At 42.7% G+C, this 22,791-nt stretch overlaps 1 protein-coding gene across 1 annotated transcript; it reads left to right on the forward strand.

Annotated features, from left to right (window-relative positions):
* Positions 1–308: 308 nt before the first annotated feature.
* Positions 309–22,468, forward strand: LOC117560030 (homeobox protein cut-like 2; the record flags this gene model as incomplete). Its single annotated transcript, XM_034236781.1, is given in 9 exon segments — positions 309–410; positions 3,356–3,945; positions 4,699–4,944; positions 10,695–10,860; positions 11,607–11,900; positions 15,643–15,831; positions 17,193–17,293; positions 17,296–17,468; positions 18,279–22,468. Coding segments are annotated over 9 exon segments (2,567 nt in total), but the record flags the coding sequence as incomplete, so codon positions are not given.
* Between the last annotated feature and the right edge of the window lie 323 nt (positions 22,469–22,791).

Below are 22,791 nucleotides of genomic sequence, written 5' to 3' on the forward strand. Positions count from 1 at the left end.
TTTTTAAGAGCACATATCTTCATGCAACCTTTATTTAGTGGCTTAGATTCTGGACCTGTGCATCGAATCCCCGCCTTCTCCTTCTCGTCTCCCTCCTCCGTGTTTGTAGTGTTACTTTTAAACTTTGTTTTCTCCCCAGATTCTCAGCGTTTGAAAGTTGAGCTTCCCGTACACTGCACCCTCAGACAGCACGCGCTCAAAGGCAGCCATTGATCTAGCAGTCAAAAGCAAAGCCTTGGAAGTGCTCTCTGATCAGCCATCCCACTCACCCTCTCTCCCCCTCCTCTCTCTCTTACCCTCTGTGGCAGGGAGCATCACTCCTCGCATCCGAACTCCTGAAACTGGGTCAGACGACGCCATCAGGAACATCCTGGAGCAAGCCAAGAAGGAGATCCAGTCCCAGAGGGGAGGTGAGGGGGAGGCAGAGAGACATATTGATTGATTTGACTTTTATTGATGTTTACCGTCTTTATCATGCATTTGGATCATTTTGTTGCAACTTAATATGAAAGGGCCATGCCTATAATGCGTTTTTTAAAGAAGCGTTATACAGTAAACTGCTTATGTCGCTGTTTAATTGTCATTGTAGGAACACGTACATATTTATCATGCTGTAAAACAATAATTATGGCACACTATGACGCATGTTGTAACTTCTTATAAGGTCAGGTATCATAATACTAAAATTGCATTCGATTAATTTTTGCAAGAACCAAAGTGTAGTAGTTAAAGTAAAATATTCCCACAATATAATGCATTTTTTAAAGAACTGTTATACAGTAAACTGCTTATATCGCTGTTTAATTATCAATGGAGAAACACGTACATATTCATAATGATTTATAGCAATAATTATGGCACACTATGAAGCATGTTATAACTTATATATATCATAATACTAACATTCAGTGCATAAATACAATTCAATTTATTTTTGCAAGAACCAAAGAGTAGTAGTAACTTATTCCCACAATATAATGCATTTTTTTACTTGTAAAGCGTTATACAGTAAACTGCTTAAATCGATGTTTAATAATCATTGTAGGAACCAGTACATATGTATCATGCTGTATAACAAAAATAATATAACATTATGAAGCATTTTATAATTACTTATAAAGTCGAATACCATAATACTCAATAAATACTGCTTATGCAATGAATTTATTTATCCAATATGTATTGTATTTTCTCAAAGTTGTGATGTATTATAATCGCCGTTATAATAAAGAAAAGGTTAAATAAATAACTCTTATTAAAGTAAACAAGCCCACTGGTAAACTTTTAACCGCATTATTATACATTTTAAAGGGGACCTATCATGCAAAATGCACTTTGTGATGTCTTCTCTACATAAAGATGTGTCCCCGGTGTGTCGGGGAACTCACGCAGCGTCAGAAAATAAAACTCTCTCTCTTTTCCTCCGTACCCAAATCTCTAAAAACGGGGAACAACGGAGCTGATCCAGATTTGTGTCCGATATGACGTAATATCTGAAATGCGGACCCACGGCCCAATCAGAAACGTTGCTATCAGAAACAATGCCCGACTGTTTTGGACGTAATATGGTCTGTGTTTACATTAGCATCGCTAACACTCAGAGCTAACCTGTACTGGAGAGCATGTGTGTGAAGAAGCAAGAAGTAAAAAGGAACTCACCTTGTGGTATAACCGGCAAGAGAGAAAGCCTTTGAGCTCCAGACTGTTTCAGAGAGAATCCTTGATAATCCATGATATGGCGTTTCATCACGGCAGCATTTAGTTTAGACAGTAGCTGCCGGGTCCGCATGAGCTCAGACCCCTGCTTTTTATTTTTTAAAGCTTTATCCCCAAATCAGCACTTTAGAAACAGGAAGTGAAATAGAGGGATATGAGGCATGGCTAGAATGATCTGTTTGGTATTTTGAGCAAAACACTTCATAGACATGTTTTTTATATATATTTGTATATATCTGAGACCTATGCTATTGCCTAGAAATAGCAGGTGACCTTTAACTGTGACTATTGTCCATTGCAAAACAATTATACATATATTTGTATTATGAACTTTGAGAAAGAAATGTAATTGAGTGAGCAGCAAATATGAACCGTAGACATCGGTTGCTAAGAGTTACGCAAAGTTTCAAGAATGCACACTGCATAGCTTCAAACAAAAAATGTTTATGAGCAACTTGTTGGTCCTAACCTTCATCTGGGAAAACACATTTTTATCGAAAGCTGTTTTTAAAGCCAGAGTCTGTCCCAGGCGACGGGAAGCTTTATACAAATGATTATACAGAGCTATAAACAGATAATAACACATTTCAGCCTGTTAATTATGCATTATAGACATGGGTTGTATAGAAAGTGTTACCTTAGGGTTGAAAATCAACTCCTACACTCAGTATAACTTCCCAAATAAGATATTATAATAAAAGAGTTACACAAAGTAACTTGAAACCAAAAAAACATTTGCAACATTTTTCTACCTTCCAAAAAGTGATTTTAGAAATCTTTCTTACGGTTAAAAAACAATTCAAGATTCAAAGGTGTTATCATCATATGCACAAAGCTACAGTGTAGAAATGGCAATGAAATTATTCTGACCTGAGCTCCTCCAACAATGCAACATATATAATAAAATACAAAGTAGTGCAAAAAGTCTATAACATGTACAAGAACAGAAGATGAAATTAAATAATGTAAATTAAGACACAATGAAATACGGTTGATTGATTCAAAGCAAACAGGAATGTTTAACAGAGCTCAGGTGTTTAGCAGTCTTATGGCCTGTGGGATAACATGTGAATACTTATGAGTGCTTATAACAATGTAAGTATGCTATCTTTAATGCATTACAGACATTGGTTGCATAGACAAAGTTACACAGTAAGTAGCAAGTATGCACACTGCACAACTTATCTCATCTGGCAAAACAAGTCTTATCGAAAGTTGTTTTTCAAAGACATGTTTTCAAAATGTGTTTTTCAAAGTCAGAGTGTTTTCAAAATGTGTTTTTAAAGTCAGAGTGTTTTCAAAATGTGTTTTTAAAGTCAGAGTGTTTTCAAAATGTGTTTTTAAAGTCAGTGTTTTCAAAATGTGTTTTTAAAGTCAGTGTTTTCAAAATGTGTTTTTAAAGTCAGTGTTTTCAAAATGTGTTTTTAAAGTCAGTGTTTTCAAAATATGTTTTTAAAGTCAGTGTGTTTTCAAAATGTGTTGTTAAAGTCAGTGTTTTCAAAATGTGTTTTTAAAGTCAGTGTTTTCAAAATGTGTTTTTAAAGTCAGTGTGTTTTCAAAATGTGTTGTTAAAGTCAGTGTTTTCAAAATGTGTTGTTAAAGTCAGTGTGTTGTTAAAGTCAGTGTGCTTGTGTCCCAGGCGAGGGGCGGTCTCTCCTCAGCTCGTCGTCGGGCCGCAGCAGCATCGGGCCGGGCAGCAGCTCCGATGACACCATAAAGAACATCCTGGTGCAGGCGAGGAGGGAGATGGAGGCGCAGCAACACGCCATCATGGAGATGGAGGTCTGTGGGAGGAGCCCCTCTGCTGGATCCGGCCCTCAGGTGGAGCGTCTGGGCCCCCCCGAGCGCTCCAGAGCCCCACAGAGACCCCTGTCCATCAAACAAGAAGAGGGAGGAGTCACCCTCTGCATGGCTAACCCAATCAGCAGCCCGCAGACCCCCCTCAGCGTCCTCTCCCCCGCCGCTTTCGTGCAGAACATCATCCGCAAAGTGAAGTCTGAAATCGGGGAGGTGGGGAGCTACTTCGACCAGCACTGGAGCCACGAGCGGGGGTCCATGGTGCTCAGTGGAGGGGGGAGTTCTCTACCTTTTAATTCAGTCTCCCCCTCCCTGTCTTCCACCTCCTCCTCTGGACCCCCAATTCTCCCCCGACCGTGGCCCCGCCTGGAAAATGGAGAGTTTCAAACAAACAGCGAGGAGGCATCGGGGGCCGAGGAGGAGCTGGTGAAGGTGAATATATATATATATATTTTGTTGATTTGTTTCAACCATTTTACCCTTTAGTGATGTTACTGTTACTCTCTGGTCCCCGGCTTGAGCTTCAGCCTCAGGATCCACGTACCTGTGATCCTCTCCAGAATGGAAGTAGTCATCACATACAGAGCATCAACTAGTTCCTGAACAGTGTCCTTCACATGCTGATATCCAAGAGAGGGAGTTACACAGTCACAAGATGGAGGAATTATGACTTTTTCTCTAATGATGGCTTTTTCCTAAAAATTGGACTTTTTCTGGAACCCGAAAAATATTATTCAAACATAGCATGATAGGTCCACTTTAAAATGTTAATAATCACTCGTCACCGGCTTGATCTTCAGTCTCAGGATCCATGTATTTGTGATCCTCTCCAGAATGGAAGCAGTCATCACATACAGAGCATCTACTAGTTCCTGAACAGTGTCCTTCACATGCTGATATCCAAGAGAGAGAGTTACACAGTCACAAGATGGAGGAATAGAAAGCAGTATTCAATGTTTACTTCAGATTAGCTCCACGTCAGAAATGAGCATGCTTGATGTCTCTCTCCATAGAGGCTGAATCCTCATGTTAATCACATAGCTATCAAATGCCTCAAACAGTCCTGATGCTCTTCTAGGTAATCACACATCCTGTCATGTTCACAGCTACAGTTGGGATACCTTTGTTATCGTGTTACTCTCATGTTGGACAGAGACACTCAGTATTTTCCCAACACTTATGAAGGTGGTGGAGGTGAAGGTGGAGTCGGACACCTCAATGAGCGGGGAGTCTCCGGGTCCAGGGCCACGAGGAGGACTCTCTTACTATCCGGCTTACATCCCGCGCGCCCTGAAGCCCACCGTGCCCCCGCTGACCCCAGAGCAGTACGAGATGTACATGTACCGCGAGGTGGACACGCTGGAGCTCACCCGCCAGGTGAAGGAGAAGCTGGCCAAGAACGGCATCTGCCAGAGGATCTTCGGAGAGAAGGTTTGAAAGAGTCTTATGAATCCGCTTTCTGAAGTGTGTGTGTGTGTGTGTGTGTGTGTGTGTGTGTGTGTGTGTGTGTGTGTGTGTGTGTGTGTGTGTGTGTGTGTGTGTGTGTGTGTGTGTGTGGTGTGTGTGTGTGTGTGTGTGGTGTTGTGTGTGTGTGTGTGTGTGTGTTGTGTGTGTGTGTGTGTGGTGTGTGTGTGTGTGTTGTGTGTGTGTGTGTGTGTGTGTGTGTGTGTGAACGCCTCCATTGGACTCCTTTGTTGACTTCCTGAACATAGTGACATCATGATGTAACACATGCGCTTCTATTGGCTAGAGCTTGTGATCGGTTGACCAATCACAACAGAGCCGGCCACCTAACCAATCAGAGCAGACTGGGCTCTGGTTTCAGACAGAGGGTGAAAAGAGGTGCTGCAGCACAGGCAGTATGAGAACAATAAAGAGCTTTTTGAACATTAAAGCATGGAGACATGTAGAGACACTACATACTGATATACACCTGAACATCAGCAGGAGAGGACTCTTTAAAGTAGAGACACTACACACTGATATACACCTGAACATCAGCAGGAGAGGACTCTTTAAAGTAGAGACACTACATACTGATATACACCTGAACATCAGCAGGAGAGGACTCTTTAAAGTAGAGACACTACATACTGATATACACCTGAACATCAGCAGGAGAGGACTCTTTAAAGTAGAGACACTACATACTGATATACACCTGAACATCAGCAGGAGAGGACTCTTTAAAGTAGAGACACTACATACTGATATACACCTGAACATCTGCAGGAGAGGACTCTTTAAAGTAGAGACACTACATACTGATATACACCTGAACATCAGCAGGAGAGGACTCTTTAAAGTAGAGACACTACATACTGATATACACCTGAACATCAGCAGGAGAGGACTCTTTAAAGTAGAGACACTACATACTGATATACACCTGAACATCAGCAGGAGAGGACTCTTTAAAGTAGAGACACTACATACTGATATACACCTGAACATCAGCAGGAGAGGACTCTTTAAAGTAGAGACACTACATACTGATAGACACCTGAACATCAGCAGGAGAGGACTCTTTAAAGTAGAGACACTACATACTGATATACACCTGAGCATCAGCAGGAGAGGACTCTTTAAAGTAGAGACACTACATACTGATATACACCTGAACATCAGCAGGAGAGGACTCTTTAAAGTAGAGACACTACATACTGATATACACCTGAACATCAGCAGGAGAGGACTCTTTAAAGTAGAGACACTACATACTGAAATACACCTGAACATCAGCAGGAGAGGACTCTTTAAAGTAGAGACACTACATACTAATATACACCTGAACATCAGCAGGAGAGGACTCTTTAAAGTAGAGACACTACATACTGATATACACCTGAACATCAGCAGGAGAGGACTCTTTAAAGTAGAGACACTACATACTGATATACACCTGAACATCAGCAGGAGAGGACTCTTTAAAGTAGAGACACTACATACTGATAGACACCTGAACATCAGCAGGAGAGGACTCTTTAAAGTAGAGACACTACATACTGATATACACCTGAGCATCAGCAGGAGAGGACTCTTTAAAGTAGAGACACTACATACTGATATACACCTGAACATCAGCAGGAGAGGACTCTTTAAAGTAGAGACACTACATACTGATATACACCTGAACATCAGCAGGAGAGGACTCTTTAAAGTAGAGACACTACATACTGATATACACCTGAACATCAGCAGGAGAGGACTCTTTAAAGTAGAGACACTACATACTGATATACACCTGAACATCAGCAGGAGAGGACTCTTTAAAGTAGAGACACTACATACTGATATACACCTGAACATCAGCAGGAGAGGACTCTTTAAAGTAGAGACACTACATACTGATATACACCTGAACATCAGCAGGAGAGGACTCTTTAAAGTAGAGACACTACATACTGATATACACCTGAACATCAGCAGGAGAGGACTCTTTAAAGTAGAGACACTACATACTGATATACACCTGAACATCAGCAGGAGAGGACTCTTTAAAGTAGAGACACTACATACTGATATACACCTGAACATCAGCAGGAGAGGACTCTTTAAAGTAGAGACACTACATACTGATATACACCTGAACATCAGCAGGAGAGGACTCTTTAAAGTAGAGACACTACATACTGATATACACCTGAACATCAGCAGGAGAGGACTCTTTAAAGTAGAGACACTACATACTGATATACACCTGAACATCAGCAGGAGAGGACTCTTTAAAGTAGAGGACACTACATACTGATATACACCTGAACATCAGCCGGAGAGGACTCTTTAAAGTAGAGACACTACATACTGATATACACCTGAACATCAGCAGGAGAGGACTCTTTAAAGTAGAGACACTACATACTGATATACACCTGAACATCAGCAGGAGAGGACTCTTTAAAGTAGAGGCACTACACACTGATATACACCTGAACATCAGCAGGAGAGGACTCTTTAAAGTAGAGACACTACATACTGATATACACCTGAACATCAGCAGGAGAGGACTCTTTAAAGTAGAGACACTACATACTGATATACACCTGAACATCAGCAGGAGAGGACTCTTTAAAGTAGAGACACTACATACTGATATACACCTGAACATCAGCAGGGGAGGACTCTTTAAAGTAGAGACACTACATACTGATATACACCTGAACATCAGCAGGAGAGGACTCTTTAAAGTAGAGACACTACATACTGATATGAAGCTGACAATGAACATTATATGTCTTTAAAATAAATCTCATGCAACACGCTTGTATGCTAATGTAGAATCTGTTCTCACTGCACAAAATGTGAAAATACGAGAACAATTACACTCCTGAACCGAGGACTTCTCATACACTAGCAGAGGATAGCATAAGCATTTTACACTGAGTAGACATATTTAATAAAGTCCAATAATATAACTTGTGACTTTTGATATGGTAATCATATTGCAGTTGCATCGCATACAGCCAGCTTGCAAAATAATATTTTCACTCTTCAAACCAAATGGCTTTTGGATGTTCAAAATATAAGCAGCTAATTTGCATATATTTTTCTAGCCGGTAAATGGTGCTCATTATGTCCTTGGTGTCAGGTCTGCATGGGTATCCTAGTCCTATATGTAATCATTATTAGCAAACCAAATTAACTGAGGCAAGACCAGGTCCAGTGTGTAGACTTAAAACAAAAAGAGGATTTGAGGGCTCTGAAATGCTTGATTTAAAGCAGGTGAACTAGAAGCTGTCTGAAAGTCTTTAGGGGCGTTTTCCTAGTAGTTGTCTGAGTGAATAAACTCATGACCATGGATGTTCTTTATCTCCATGAAAAGTGCTTAAACTACGAGTAAAAAAGGACTTATCATAAACATTTGTAATGTAATGTCGCCCTCTAGTGGCTGTTTGCTCAAAGTGCATCACTGAGGCTTTACAGAAAGAGCTTCTGTACTAATAATAATAATAATAATAAATGATATTTATATAGCGCCTTTCAAGGGACCCAAGGTCGCTGTACATGGTGGACAAACAAAACAAACAGACAATCAACGGGCAAACCAAAGAAGTAAATAAAGGAAGCCGGGGGACCAGAAAAGGGCTAGGGCCTGAAGGCCAGGGTGAACAGGTGTGTTTTTAGTGATGATTTGAAGATGTCCAGGGAGGCAGCATTACGGATCTCGGCAGGAAGTGCATTCCAGAGGGTGGGGGCCGCAACACTGAACGCCCTGTCAGCAACAGTTCGGAGGTGAGAGCGGGGGATGGAGAGCAGGCCCGTGTCTGAGGACCGCAGACTCCGAGAGGGGGTGTAGGGATGGAGGAGGTCCGATAAGTACTGGGGGCGAGGGTATGGAGGGACTTGTACGTGAGGATGAGAGTTTTGTATTGAATCCGGGACTTGACCGGCAGCCAGTGTAGGAGGATGAGGGTGGGGGTGATATGGTGCCATGGCTTGGTGTGGGTGAGAAGCCTGGCGGCAGAGTTCTGGACGTATTGGAGCCTGTCCAGGGTTTTGCTGGGAACCCCGGACTGGACTCCATTGCAATAGTCCAGACGGGATGTAATGAAGGCGTGTACCAGGGTTTCTGCCACAGACTCAGAGAGTGAAGGCCGGATTCTGGCAATGTTCTTTAGGTGGTAGAAGGCGGATTTGGTGACAGATTTGACACTGTGGCATTATCATTTCTTTAATACATTTCTTGTTCGTATTGTCACAAAAAGCATGTGCAGGTTACATGCATCAACCTGTATTACATACAACATATAATTAGCTGTATTTCATATATAAAACATATTTAAATGTGTTTCATGGTGCAGTTGCAGGTACAATGAAACAACTTATATTATATATATATAACAACTATATAAAGCTGTAATTGATAGTGCCGATAAAATGCACCTGTATTGTATAAACTAAGATAAGATGAACCTTTATTAATCCCCGTGGGGAAATTCAGTTGTGCAAAAGCAGCAACAGCGTGAAAAAACAGGACCGCAAAGATTCACACAGATTCATAAAATCTAAAATAAATAAAATCAAGATAATTTTTTTTTAAAATAATAATGATAATAAAAATAAAAGACTATGAAATAGGAGATGAGTAAAAATAAGAGTAAATAACTGTCAGTATATACATATTTGGTCATCTAAGTTATAAAGTACGGAATGAGTTAAAGTGACAAGTGAAAATGGACATCTGTACACATAGTGACATATCTGCCTATTTGGTCTACTACTAATTATGTTAGCATGGGTTGTGGAAACAGTGTATATTTATGTCCAGTGATTTCATTTGATTTCTTTTTCATCATTAACCCCTTATTGTGCAGCCTGATGGCTCCAGGCACAAAGGACTGTCCGAGGCGCTTGGTGCGTTGTCGTGGAGGGATGAGTCTGTGGCTGAACGTACTCTTCATCTTCACTAGCTCTGCGTGGAGTGGGTGGGAGGGGTTCTCTAGGATGCTGTCGAGCTTCCTCCTCGTCCTCCCCTCTGCCACCTCCTCCAGATTGTCCAGTTGAACTCCCACTACAGAGCTAGCCTTCCTCACGAGCTTGTTCAGCCTGCCAGTGTCCCTAGTGTTTGTGTTTCCACCCCAGCACACCACGGCAAAGACGAGCACACAGACTGGTAGAACATCTGCAGCAGCCTCGTGCACACGGTGAAGGACCTGAGCCTCCTCAGGAAGAACAGCTTGCTCTGTCCCTTCCTGAGGAGAGCATCAGTGTTGTCTGTCCAGTCCAGTTTATTGTTTAAGTGCACTCCCAGGAACTTGTAGCTGTTCACCACCTCCACATCCTTCCCCCTGATGGTGATGGGGGTCAGAGGCCTCTTCCTGCTCCGCCTGAAGCTCCTTAGTCTTGCTGATGTTGAGCTGGAGGTGATTGTTGTCACACCAGCCTACGAAGTTCTCCACCAGGGCCCTGTACTCCTCCTCATTGTCATCTGTGATGCAGCTGACAATGGAGGAGTCGTCAGAGAACTTCTGTAGGTGGCATGAGCCGGAGGAAGAGCTGCTCAGTACAGGCAGCCACTCTGGGCGGCGCTCAAGAGAACTATATTTACCTGTAAGAAATATCATATTTTAAGCTGTGTGATATGGTGCAGGTGCAGGTTACATGCATTAACCTGTATTCAATATATAAAGTATAATTACCTGTGTTATGTATTAAGTTATACTTCCCTGTGTGTTCTGCAGATCCTGGGTCTGTCTCAGGGCTCTGTGTCCGACATGCTGTCCCGACCCAAACCCTGGAGCAAACTCACTCAGAAAGGTCGCGAGCCGTTCATCCGCATGCAGCTGTGGCTCCTGGACCAACTGGGCCAGAGCCTCAACCCGCCCCTCCACCACGGACACACTCTGGGTGAGACACACACACACACACACACACACACACACACACACACACACACACACACACACACACCACACACACACACACACACAACACACACACACACACCACACACACACACCACACACACCACACACACACCCACAACACACACAACACACACACACACCACACACACACACACACACACACACACACACACACACAAAAAGAGAAGCCAGAATCACACTTGAGATGAGTTAGTGCCAAAAATCATTTGTGGTGATCACTTTTCGCCTTGTTTTTCATCATTTTTCATCATTTTATATCAGTTTTTTGTGCACATGTTGTGTCTTTGTAGCCATTTTGTGTCTGTTCATGGTCACATTGAAGGTCTTTGCCATTTTGTTTGTCTTTGTTGTTGTTTTGAGTCACTTCTTTGTAATTCTTTGGGTATTTCTGTATCAATTTCTCGTCTGTGTGTTGTGCATTTCTTTGTAGTATTTTGCCCACCTTCCATAGTCGCTGTAAGTCTCTTTTTGGCCATTTTGAATCTCTTCCTGGTCAGTATGGGTCTCTTACTTTATAGGTATCTTGGGCTAATGCCCGTTTGGCCTGTTCAATTTCAAATGTGGGAAATAAAGACACAAAAAAGTAAGTTTAGTCCTTTGAAGCCGTCCAAAAGAAAGACTAATTGTTGCATACGTTAAAAAAAGGACAATCTTTCTCTTTCGTTGTTGTGAAAGTTGTTTTTTTAAATTTCTTTTTTCCTTAAGATGCAGATCAGAGCCCGGTGACGGCCCAGTCGTCCCCCTCGCCGCCCCCCTCCCCCGCTGAGAGCCCCCTGGAGCCCGGCAGCCTGTCTCTAGAGAGCAGCAAGGAGAACCAGCAGCCAGAGGGCCTGCTGCTGCCCCCCCACCCCGACGGAGGGAAGCCCCCCCCCGGCCTCATGGCCCCCCAGCAGCCGCCCCAGCCGCTGGGCATCCAGGAGCTGGTGGCCGTCGCTTCGGAGCTCGACACCTACACCATCACCAAGAAGGTGAAGGAGGTGCTGACGGACAACAACCTGGGTGGGTCTGAGTTCAAGATTCAAGGCTTTTCTATGTTTCGCTTGGTCATTTTGAGTCTCTTCCTGGTCCGTATGGGTCTCCTTTAAAAGGTCCCCCATAGGCGCGTTCACACCGCAGTACTTTTCCCACTTTAACATATTTACCAACACATGTTCTACGCCACTACATACTTACATTTAAATGTGTGCTGCGTCGGTTCAGCCATTCTCCGCGAAGTTTACCCATGTGCAGCCTCGAAATCTCCCCCAAACCAAGGACGCGGCCTCTGTGGAATTCCAAGTATGCTGGAGATTGGAACAGTCCTTTGGCGGCACTCGATGACGTAGCATCCTTGAAATATTGGCTTGGAAGCCAGAATCCTCGAGATTGTGAAACAGCCACTGTCTGTTACTTTAGATTAAAATAAGGAGCCCCTCCCCACGCCCCTCTGAGAGACATTTGGTTACAAAGAACTGAATGGTGCTCTAGGAGGAGATTCAGGTGATAAGGGGGGGGGGGGGGTTACCTTGGTTGCTGATTGGCTAATGCTTACACAAGACAACACATTGTTATGACATCATAAAGTGGCCAAAATCTGATCAGCTCATTTTCAGACAGGTTTTTATAGAAATGGATCAAAAGAGTGACGAGGAATCTTTGTTCCTGAAACTTTCAGATCTTCTTTCCATAGAGGGGGACACATTTGTTGATGTAGAAGAGACATGCAGAAGAAGCGGGGACACATGTTGGTTGATGTAGAAGAGAACATGAGAAGAGGGACCACATGGTTGATTTGTAGAAGCGACATGAAGGAAGAGGGACACATGTTGATGTTGAAGAGACATGAAGCAAGCGGGGAACAACATTTTTGATGTAGAAGTAGAATCGACATGAGAAGAGGGGACCCACATGTTGATGTAGAAGAGACATGAATGAAGGAGGGGACACATGTTTGATGTAAGAAGAGACATGGAGAAGCGGGGGGACACCATGTTGCTCGTACGAAGAGACATGAAAGGCAGAGGGGGACACATGTTGATGTAGAAGGCGACATGGAGAAGATGGGGCACACATGTTGAATGTTCGAAGAAGAGACATGAAGAAGAGGGGACACATGTTGATGTAGAAGAGACATGAAGAAGAGGGGACACATGTTGATGTAGAAGAGACATGAAGAAGAGGGGACACATGTTGATGTAGAAGAGACATGAAGAAGAGGGGACACATGTTGATGTAGAAGAGACATGATTAGATAGAGGGGACACATGTTTATGTAGAAGAGACATGAAGAGAGGGGACACATGTTGATGTAAAAGAGAAATGAAGAAGAGGGGACACATGTTGATGTAGAAGAGACATGAAGAAGAGGGGACACATGTTGATGTAGAAGAACATGGAAGGAAGAGGGGACACATGTTGATGTAGAAGAGACATGGAGAAAGGGACACATGTTGATGTAGAAGAGACATGAAGAAGAGGGGACACATGTTGATGTAGAAGAGACATGAAGAAGAGGGACACATGTTGATGTAGAAGAGAAATGAAGAAGAGAGGGACACATGTTGATATAGAAGAGACATGAAGAAGAGGGGACACATGTTGATGTAGAAGAGACATGAGAAGAGGGGACACATGTTGATGTAGAAGAGACATGAAGAAGAGGGGACACATGTTGATGTAGAAGAGAAATGAAGAAGAGGGGACACATGTTGATGTAGAAGAGACATGAAGAAGAGGGGACACATGTTGATGTAGGAGAGACATGAAGAAGAGGGGACACATGTTGATGTAGAAGAGACATGAAGAAGAGGGGACACATGTTGATATAGAAGAGACGTGAAGAAGAGGGGACACATGTTGATGTAGAAGAGAAATGAAGAAGAGGGGACACATGTTGATATAGAAGAGACGTGAAGAAGAGGGGACACATGTTGATGTATAAGAGACATGAAGAAGAGGGGACACATGTTGATGTAGAAGAGACATGAAGAAGAGGGGACACATGTTGATGTAGAAGAGACATGAAGAAGAGGGGACACATGTTGATGTAGAAGAGACATGAAGAAGAGGGGACACCTGTTGATGTAGAAGAGACATGAAGAAGAGGGGACACATGTTGATGTTGAAGAGACATGAACAAGAGGGGACACATGTTGATGTAGAAGAGACATGAAGAAGAGGGGACACATGTTGATGTAGAAGAGACATGAAGAAGAGGGGACACATGTTGATGTAGAAGAGACATGAAGAAGAGGGGACACATGTTGATGTAGAAGAGACATGAAGAAGAGGGGACACATGTTGATGTAGAAGAGAAATGAAGAAGAGGGGACACATGTTGATGTAGAAGAGACATGAAGAAGAGGGGACACATGTTGATGTAGAAGAGACATGGAGAAGAGGGGACACATGTTGATGTAGAAGAGACATGAACAAGAGGGGACACATGTTGATGTAGAAGAGACATGAAGAAGAGGGGACACATGTTGATGTAGAAGAGACATGAAGAAGAGGGGACACATGTTGATGTAGAAGAGACATGAAGAAGAGGGGACACATGTTGATGTAGAAGAGACATGAAGAAGAGGGGGACACATGTTGATGTAGAAGAGACATGAAGAAGAGGGGACACATGTTGATGTAGAAGAGACATGAAGAAGAGGGGACACATGTTGATGTAGAAGAGACATGAAGAAGAGGGGACACATGTTGATGTAGAAGAGACATGGAGAAGAGGGGACACATGTTGATGTAGAAGAGACATGAACAAGAGGGGACACATGTTGATGTAGAAGAGACATGAAGAAGAGGGGACACATGTTGATGTAGAAGAGACATGAAGAAGAGGGGACACATGTTGATGTAGAAGAGACATGAAGAAGAGGGGACACATGTTGATGTAGAAGAGACATGAAGAAGTGCATTTTGCATAATAGGGGACCTTTACGGCACGTCCACACAGCGGCGTGCGTTGAAGCTTCCAACGCTTCTGCCCATTCACTTTGAATGGGGTGACGTCACTTTTAGCCGAACTGCATTTTTGGAAGCGACGTGGAGCGTAGCTGGCGTCAAAAGTTGAGCAATGTTCAACTTTTGACGCCTCGACGGAGGCGTCAGCCAATGAAATCCCGTTTATGCAAATCTGCCAGTACAATCGCTAGCCAATCAAACCGCGTGTATGCTGGGAGAGACTACGCAGGTCATTTCCTCATATTCCAAAAACATTGAGGGAAAATTCATTGTAGCGGTAGTGAATCACCCGGTGCTGTATGATCAGTCTCTGTTCATCTACCGGGATACAAACCGGAGGAGCGAGGCATGGAGGGAGGTGGCAGAGACAGTGGGTGAAACTGGTAGGTTTTCGCCTGTTTGGGGATTTTATATCCAGTTTACTTCGTTTTAACATTGCTATTGATGTGTATGTCGGGGGCGGGAGATTCATGTGATTGGTTGTTGGTCGCGTTGTTCGCAAAAAATCCACAAGCTTCAGATACGCCCACCTCCAAGCGTCAACGCACGCCGCTGTGTGGACGGGCCGTTAAGCTACATATTGCAGGTGAAGGCAAGGGGGGGGCTGATTTGTTGGGTATCTTGGGTTTATGTGTGTTAGACTTGTTCATTTAGAGTTCTTGCTAACTGAACGGTGTGTGTGTGTGTGTGTGTGTGTGTGTGTGTGTGTGTGTGTGTGTGTGTGTGTGTGTGTGTGTGTGTGTGTGTGTGTGTGTGTGTGTGTGTGTGTGTGTGTGTGTGTGTGTCTCCCCAGGCCAGCGTCTGTTCGGGGAGACGGTCCTGGGCCTGACGCAGGGCTCCGTGTCCGACCTGCTCTCCAGACCAAAGCCCTGGCACAAGCTGAGCCTGAAGGGCCGCGAGCCGTTTGTCCGCATGCAGCTGTGGCTCAACGACCCGCACAACGTGGACAAGCTGCGGGCCATGAAGAAGATGGAGAAGAAAGGTGTGTGCGCACGATGTGTCTCTGTAGGAGCCATGAATATGTATATTTACACACGGCATCTATTGCACGTCTGTCCGTCCTGGGAGAGGGATCCTCCTCTGTTTCTCTCCTTGAGGTTTCTTGTACTTTGAGCAGGTTTTCTCTCAGTGATTGTGCCGTTATGTTAAATGTGTGTTGTTTGTTTCTCATGTGTTGTGTCTTGATATCTGTCCATGTTGATGTGACACATGGAGCTGCTGTGATGCAAGTCACATTTCAGACTTGATCTGCAGTGGCGTTTTTATATGTACAAAAGTGGTGGGGCACAAAAAACGTAGATGTCTATAAGCTTCTGCAGTGAGGTTCATGGCTGCTGAGGCTCTGACTCTTCAGGTTTACAACTATTATATTTTGACCTAAATCAAAATATAATATTATTTTCAAAAGCTTTTTTTGTCTGATGCTTCGATTAATTTTAAACAGACAGTTCAACAAAAGGATACCCAAAAATTTTTATTTTATCATTTAAATATTGAATTGTTCTCTCTTAGTAAGATCCCATTTTCAACAAAATTACAGTCTTACCTTGACTTGAAGATTAAGTCCATTTGCCTATCCTCTGGACAAAAATCTCTTACTGTTTTGTAAAAGTCCTCCTTATGTTCTTGTAGTTTCAAAAGTCTATCATAAATCTAATCAATAGATTTATGAATCGAAAATTACAAAAGTAGGGTAGACATGTGGATATTATCCGGCTGAACAAAACGTGCATTTATCTAACAGGTTTGTTTCCCACAGACCTTATTTGGAGCTATTTTCTAAAATCCTATGGAGAAATCTCATTGCTTTTTTGTGGAGGGAACCCATGCGCAGCTTACTTCCGGGTTTTAGGACGCGTCTCTCTCCTCCTCTTCACACACCACACTTTTCGCGGCACACGTACTTACAGCCAATCAGCTCTGAATGATGTGAGATGACGTATGGTGGGGATGGCAGCTCTATGCCCTTATGTGCATTATTTTTTTGCCACACACATTAAATAGGAAAATATTCTGAGCATGCGCAGTTTAGTTTTTACAGTCACCGTTCACTTAGACAGGGAGAGGGAGGGGCAGGATCGGGTTTTGTCCCATGGCTCTAAACAGCTCAATAGGCACACACTGTAGACACTAATTAGAAGAACACTGACTAAAACAGCAATGAGACGAATCAGATGATTAAACATGACCTTAAAATATATTTTATATATTTTTTAATTTATGTTTTGCATTTTTTTGTAATCATTATTTTTAATACTTTCTGCTGACACTAGGTGGGGCTGTGCCCCTAATGACCAGTCGCCACTGTTGATCTGACATTAAAGTGTTACCGTATCTCTTCAGCGTACCTGAAGAGGCGTTACGGTCTGCTGAGCACGGGTTCGGACAGCGACTCCCCGAGTGTCCGGTCGGAGTGTGTGAGCCCGGCGCTGGCCTCTCTGGACCTCTGCCCTACAGCCAGGCCAAGAAAATCCGGGTGGTGCTGGGCGCTGAGGAGAAGGAGGAGCTGAGGAAGGCCTACCTCCTGGAGCCATACCCCTCCCAGAACACCATCGAGATCCTGGCCTCGCAGCTCCACCTGAAGACCAACACCGTCATCAACTGGTTCCACAACTACAGGCACGTACAACCAGCTCTGGTCAAAGTCAACTTTATTGCCAATCTTTCAGTTTGTGTGTACAGACAGAGAGATCGAAATACCATTTCCCACAATCCTGAATACAAAAACAACAAATATATATACAAATATGTATGCAAATATGTATATACCTATATACTGTATACACAATAAACAGACACATTTATGCCTATGCACACATTAAGACCTAAATAAAAGCACAACAATTGTTTTACTGTAAACTGCAACTAGGAATGTACATTTACTCAAGTACTGTACTTTAGTTGAATAGTTCCATTTAAGGCTGCTTATTACTTCTACTCCACTACATTTCTGAGGCAATTATCATACTTTTTAGGTATAAAACATGGTATGCTTATAATATGTGATGCACTAACTTAGTAAATGTACGCAAGTATCCACAACCACAGACACGTACAACCGTTTTCCTGCTGTCTCACTGTAAACTGCAACCAGGAGTGTACATTTACTCAAGTACTGTACTTAAGTACTATTTTGACGGACTTGTCATACTTTTTGCTCGACTACTTTTTATTGAACACTTACTTTTTACATATACTGTACAAACACATTGCACTGCTGTACTACTAATAACCCAGTATTTTACAAAAGTTGTGGGCAGTAAATGTACTTAAGTATTGTACATGAGTCCTTTTGCTACATAGACATGACATGTAACACTCAGGGCTCCTATTGGCTAGCGCTCCAACACATTGTTTGTGATGGCTAAGGGGTGGGACATCTCTAAGCGGTTGACCAATCACAGTCTAACAGCAGTTTTTTGTGCGCAGGTCCAGGATGCGACGGGAGGTTTTGATGGAGGGTCTGCAAGACAACGACATGGATGCTGAGCCTCACAGCTACTCTCCCTCAGCGACACGGAGCCCCCCCTCAGAAGGAGAGGACCGGAGACCCCCCTCAGGACACTTCCACACCTCCCTGCCTCACGTCAAACAGGAAGAAGAGGGAGGTGAGCTGATGAAGTCTTCCAGGGTCCAGTGTTTCTCCACCGCCGTGCAGTTCCCACCGCTGAAAAGCGAGCACGAGGATGCAATGTCTGGATGTCGGGAGCCTCACCTGGAGGGGATGAGCAGCCCGGGTCAGGGTCTGTATGCTGACGGCCCCCAGAGGAACATCCAGTCCAGGCATGAAGGAGGGGGGGAAGAGTCTGGGAAGTCCCCCGTGGATCCGGTGAGCTTCAAGGCTTCGTCGGAGCCGTGCCGCAGCAGTTTGGAAGTTTCCCTGAACTCCCCGTCCGCAGCGTCCTCCCCCGGACTCATGATGTCTGTCTCCCCCGTCCCCTCCTCCTCCGCCCCCATCTCGCCCAACCCCCCCTCCACGAGCACCAATCACAGCCTGGACCCCGGCCAGCTGCAAAGCCCCAAAGTCAACAGAAGCAGTCAGAGACGCAACGAGAAAATGGCCAACCTCAATAACATCATCCACAGGTTAGAGAGGGCGGCCAATCGAGAAGAAACACTGGAGTGGGAGTTTTAATTAAACCCCCCCACCAACGTCTTTTTGCTTGTATGTAGTACGGATGACCCTCGCGGCACACAAGGGGGTCATCCTCGGAGTGGAGCCTGGCTCCTGAAAAGACGGAAAACTCACCGGGAGAAGCTAAACTGAATTCCCTGCAAGAACTAAAAGAGTTGAGAAAAAAAAGTTTATAATTGTGTATTTGTTGTTTTTCTTTTGATAATGCATACTACTTTGAGATATATGTGACAGCACTAGCTGTTGTTTTACCTATTGGACTTGACATGAAGACTTTTGCAGCTATGGTGTCATAAATGTACACTGAAGTTCTGTAGATTGCCACTGGGTGAGATTAAAAAAGACCCCTGTCTTAAGCCATTAAAAGCACTATAACTATTTGAAAAAGAGACATTGACCAAATTTGCTACTTTTTGAATAGCAATTTTTCAGATTTTGTCTGTAAGACTGGACAGTTTAAGTCATGTACCATGAAATCCTACTGACTGAGGGATAGTCCTTTAAGACTCTAAATACTCAACATCTTGTATGTAACTTAGTTTCTTGGTGATATGTTTTGAACTATTTGTAACTCACACGTATAAAATGTGGTTGTACATGTTGTAGAATTGTCTGCAATAGCCTTCTCTAAACCTGATGTAGCATGGTACTCACCTGACCCTGTTATCCTCTGTAGTTAGTCACCTGTGATTATACTTGAGCGAAAACAAGAGAAAAAAAAAGTTGAAAACCCTGCAAAAAACAAGAAAAAAGGAGAATCTAATGAGTAGAGTACTTTAGTGTTTTAGTTTTCTTTCTTTGTATACTCCTTGAGGTTTACAGTTTAGGGCCCTTGTGCTTCAGTGAGACGTTCACTACACGAGCACAGTTTACACGGTTTCTTTCAGGCTTACCTCTCTGACCCTCCAAGGCGCTGGTTCTCAGACTGTAACAGGACACCTGGTTTACCTCAGATTATGTTGATGCACATCATGCAATGACCATGTGTTTCATTCTTATACATAAACATGACACACGCGTATAGAGTGGTGCAGGGATGACGTGTGTTAGCATCGCAAAGAGCTTCCTCGACAAAATGTGATTATTGCAGATAATCTTCTACACACTTTTATGATACTTACACGTTTTATTCAGCAGGATCATCTCCACATATTAACACCACTTTTATAATAGTTAACGAGTGAATGCAATATCCAGAAGTAAAAAGCTAACGTTTGGATAGAAACAAACTACAGAATGATCACATGACAGGATACACGGATGCAAACTCCAAAAGCTAATGTTGGGCTGCAAAGGAACGGTCGCATGACTTCACGTCACCACCGCTAAGCTAAAGGTGGCTAATGTTGGGCGTGATGACGGTTAGTCGTCTCATTTGGACACTTGTTAGCAACCGCTGTTTTATAAATTCATATTCAGTGGGGATTTACTGAAACCTATTCAGCTTGTGTTAACCACAGACCTTCATTTACTAGCCAAACACAAACTCTAAAAACAAGACGAGGGACTGAGAAGTGGTCAAATGCTAAGCTGGGTTCAAGCACTCATTCCTGCACCGCTCTATTAGAACCAATGGAGGGGTCAGATCTGTATCATGCCTCAGACGTGATCGAAAACATGAAGCGAGTTTTAACGAACACAATCTGTCTTTTACAAAGAACATGCTGCTCTGAGCTAATATTATGTGTATAATATGATCCTCCTCAACCCTGATTGAGTGCACTTTTTAAAAATGTGGGTCATTTATTGTAGCTAGAATACTGCGATGTGGGGCGGTTTGATATACCTGCCGTGAGAAACACTACAGTGCTGTGAATTGATCTGAGAGCATGATACAGATGACCTCTAATCAACATAATCTAATCTGTAAGTACACTATATTCAAGGACACACAAGGTTACAGGTACCCCTCATATTATCTTTGACCACTTGTGTATTGTGTCTGTGGAAGTTTTTTTGTCATGCTTGCGAGATGTTCTTTATGTGTTTTGCCTCTATTTTATACTCAGTTAACTAGATATTCAATACCTCGTGTATGAACTACTTACAGCACTTAGATTTTGATAATTGTGAGGACTTGAGAGAAAAATTTGAAATATCAACATTAACCTAACTTTAGTGTCCACAAGTCTTTGCCTTTACTGTATCGTTGAAGTTGGTAGTAAACACTTGCACATGTCTACATAGTTCAGAGGACTTGGATTGTATTATGTAGAGATATATATTACACAATTACTAAAAAAAGAAGAATAATATCTTACATTCTTGGAACAAAATGTGCTGATTATATTGAAATAGAGTGTACAGATTTAATAAACCAAACCCATTCAAGCCAGTTCTGGTCTGGCAAGCGTGCCCACGTTTTAGACCTTCTCTCAGGGTAGTCTTGCTTTTTAAAGCTTTACTGAAAAACAGTTGCTCATCAGTGGCGGTGACTATGATAAAACATGATGTGGTGTAGAGAAAGACTCCGTTAAATATTAAATGGATCCGTGGAAAGTTGTGTGTATACGGGAAATGCAACTTTCTCGGTTGGTGGTGGTGTGAGTTGGAGAGCTGTTTTGTAATTCATTACTCAGATGTGTCAAAGTGCAGCGTTGATTGGAAATAGCAGGACGAGGCTGGTGGGGTTTCAGATCAGTAGACTTTGCTCTCTAAAATACTCTTTCTGTTTTCTCTTTGGAGCCACAGAAGATTTTTCTCTGGTTTTCGTACCACCATTTTTTTGTGCATAATATACTGTATGATTAGAAGTGGCATTTCTAATGTGGAAATAACATTGTCTTTCATGGTAACATGGACATATGACATGCATTATCTCTCCATGTAAAGCTCATCTCATCGTTTTGCATGCAAATCCATTCTGGTCTCATGACAGGGGATAGGGCTGTGTTTTTGTGTTGTTGTTCTTGCACAGGGACATTAAGTCAGTCTTTCTACATTAGTGAAGTCCATGCATGGTGCAGCTGATAAATCTGGCTCTCACAAAGTCATCATCAAACAATATAACTTCCAGGTAAATATTGAAATCAAGATTATTTTGTGCCATATCATACGCCTCATGCATTATCCTAACAGGAGTAAAGTGGTGAAGTGTGATTTAAGAAGGGTGTAGGGCTTTTTTGTAAGTTAAGAAACAGAGCAAAGCTTTGTTCATAACAGCAGCCCTACACACAAGATGGTTTTATTTTCTAATTGACACGAGTCACTAAATAAAGAGGCAATTGGTCGGATTCAAAATTTGAATGATTGTTATCTGAGTTGTTAATATAAAAACAATATCTACAACTCTGACTCTGAGGGTTTGTCACAAGGGGAAAACATCTTGGGAAAGTCCGCTGTGTGAGCCAATAAAGAGAGGCGTCCTGCAGGCTTTAGTCACATGTCAGGCTCGTAATGTTAAAGAATGGACAAAGGTATGCCAAGCGTCTTGGAAATTGAATTTGCATATGTAAGCCATCATTCAATACATACTTGTTTAAGATCCTGCTGTGTTGTGTTTTTATTTCTTCATGGTGAAGTGCACACACCCACAATACAGATAAATACACACAAATGAATGCTAACATTACAACTTAAAACTATTAAAACCTCACTGTAATGTGTAGCCTATTTCAGGAATCTAGAACGGCACGATATATCGTTAACTACAATGTTTTACTGCATTGTATACCTCAGTACATTTTAATTAGTAGAATGTAGTAAAAGACATAAACGTAACAGACCCTGTACAGAAAAAAAAAAATATATAATATATAAAGATGGATTTTTATAAATGCCAATCATTATTTATCCCTAAAGAAACAG

The sequence above is a fragment of the Gymnodraco acuticeps genome, unplaced genomic scaffold (assembly GCF_902827175.1).
Source record: "Gymnodraco acuticeps unplaced genomic scaffold, fGymAcu1.1, whole genome shotgun sequence".
NCBI classification, from domain to species: Eukaryota; Metazoa; Chordata; class Actinopteri; order Perciformes; family Bathydraconidae; genus Gymnodraco; species Gymnodraco acuticeps.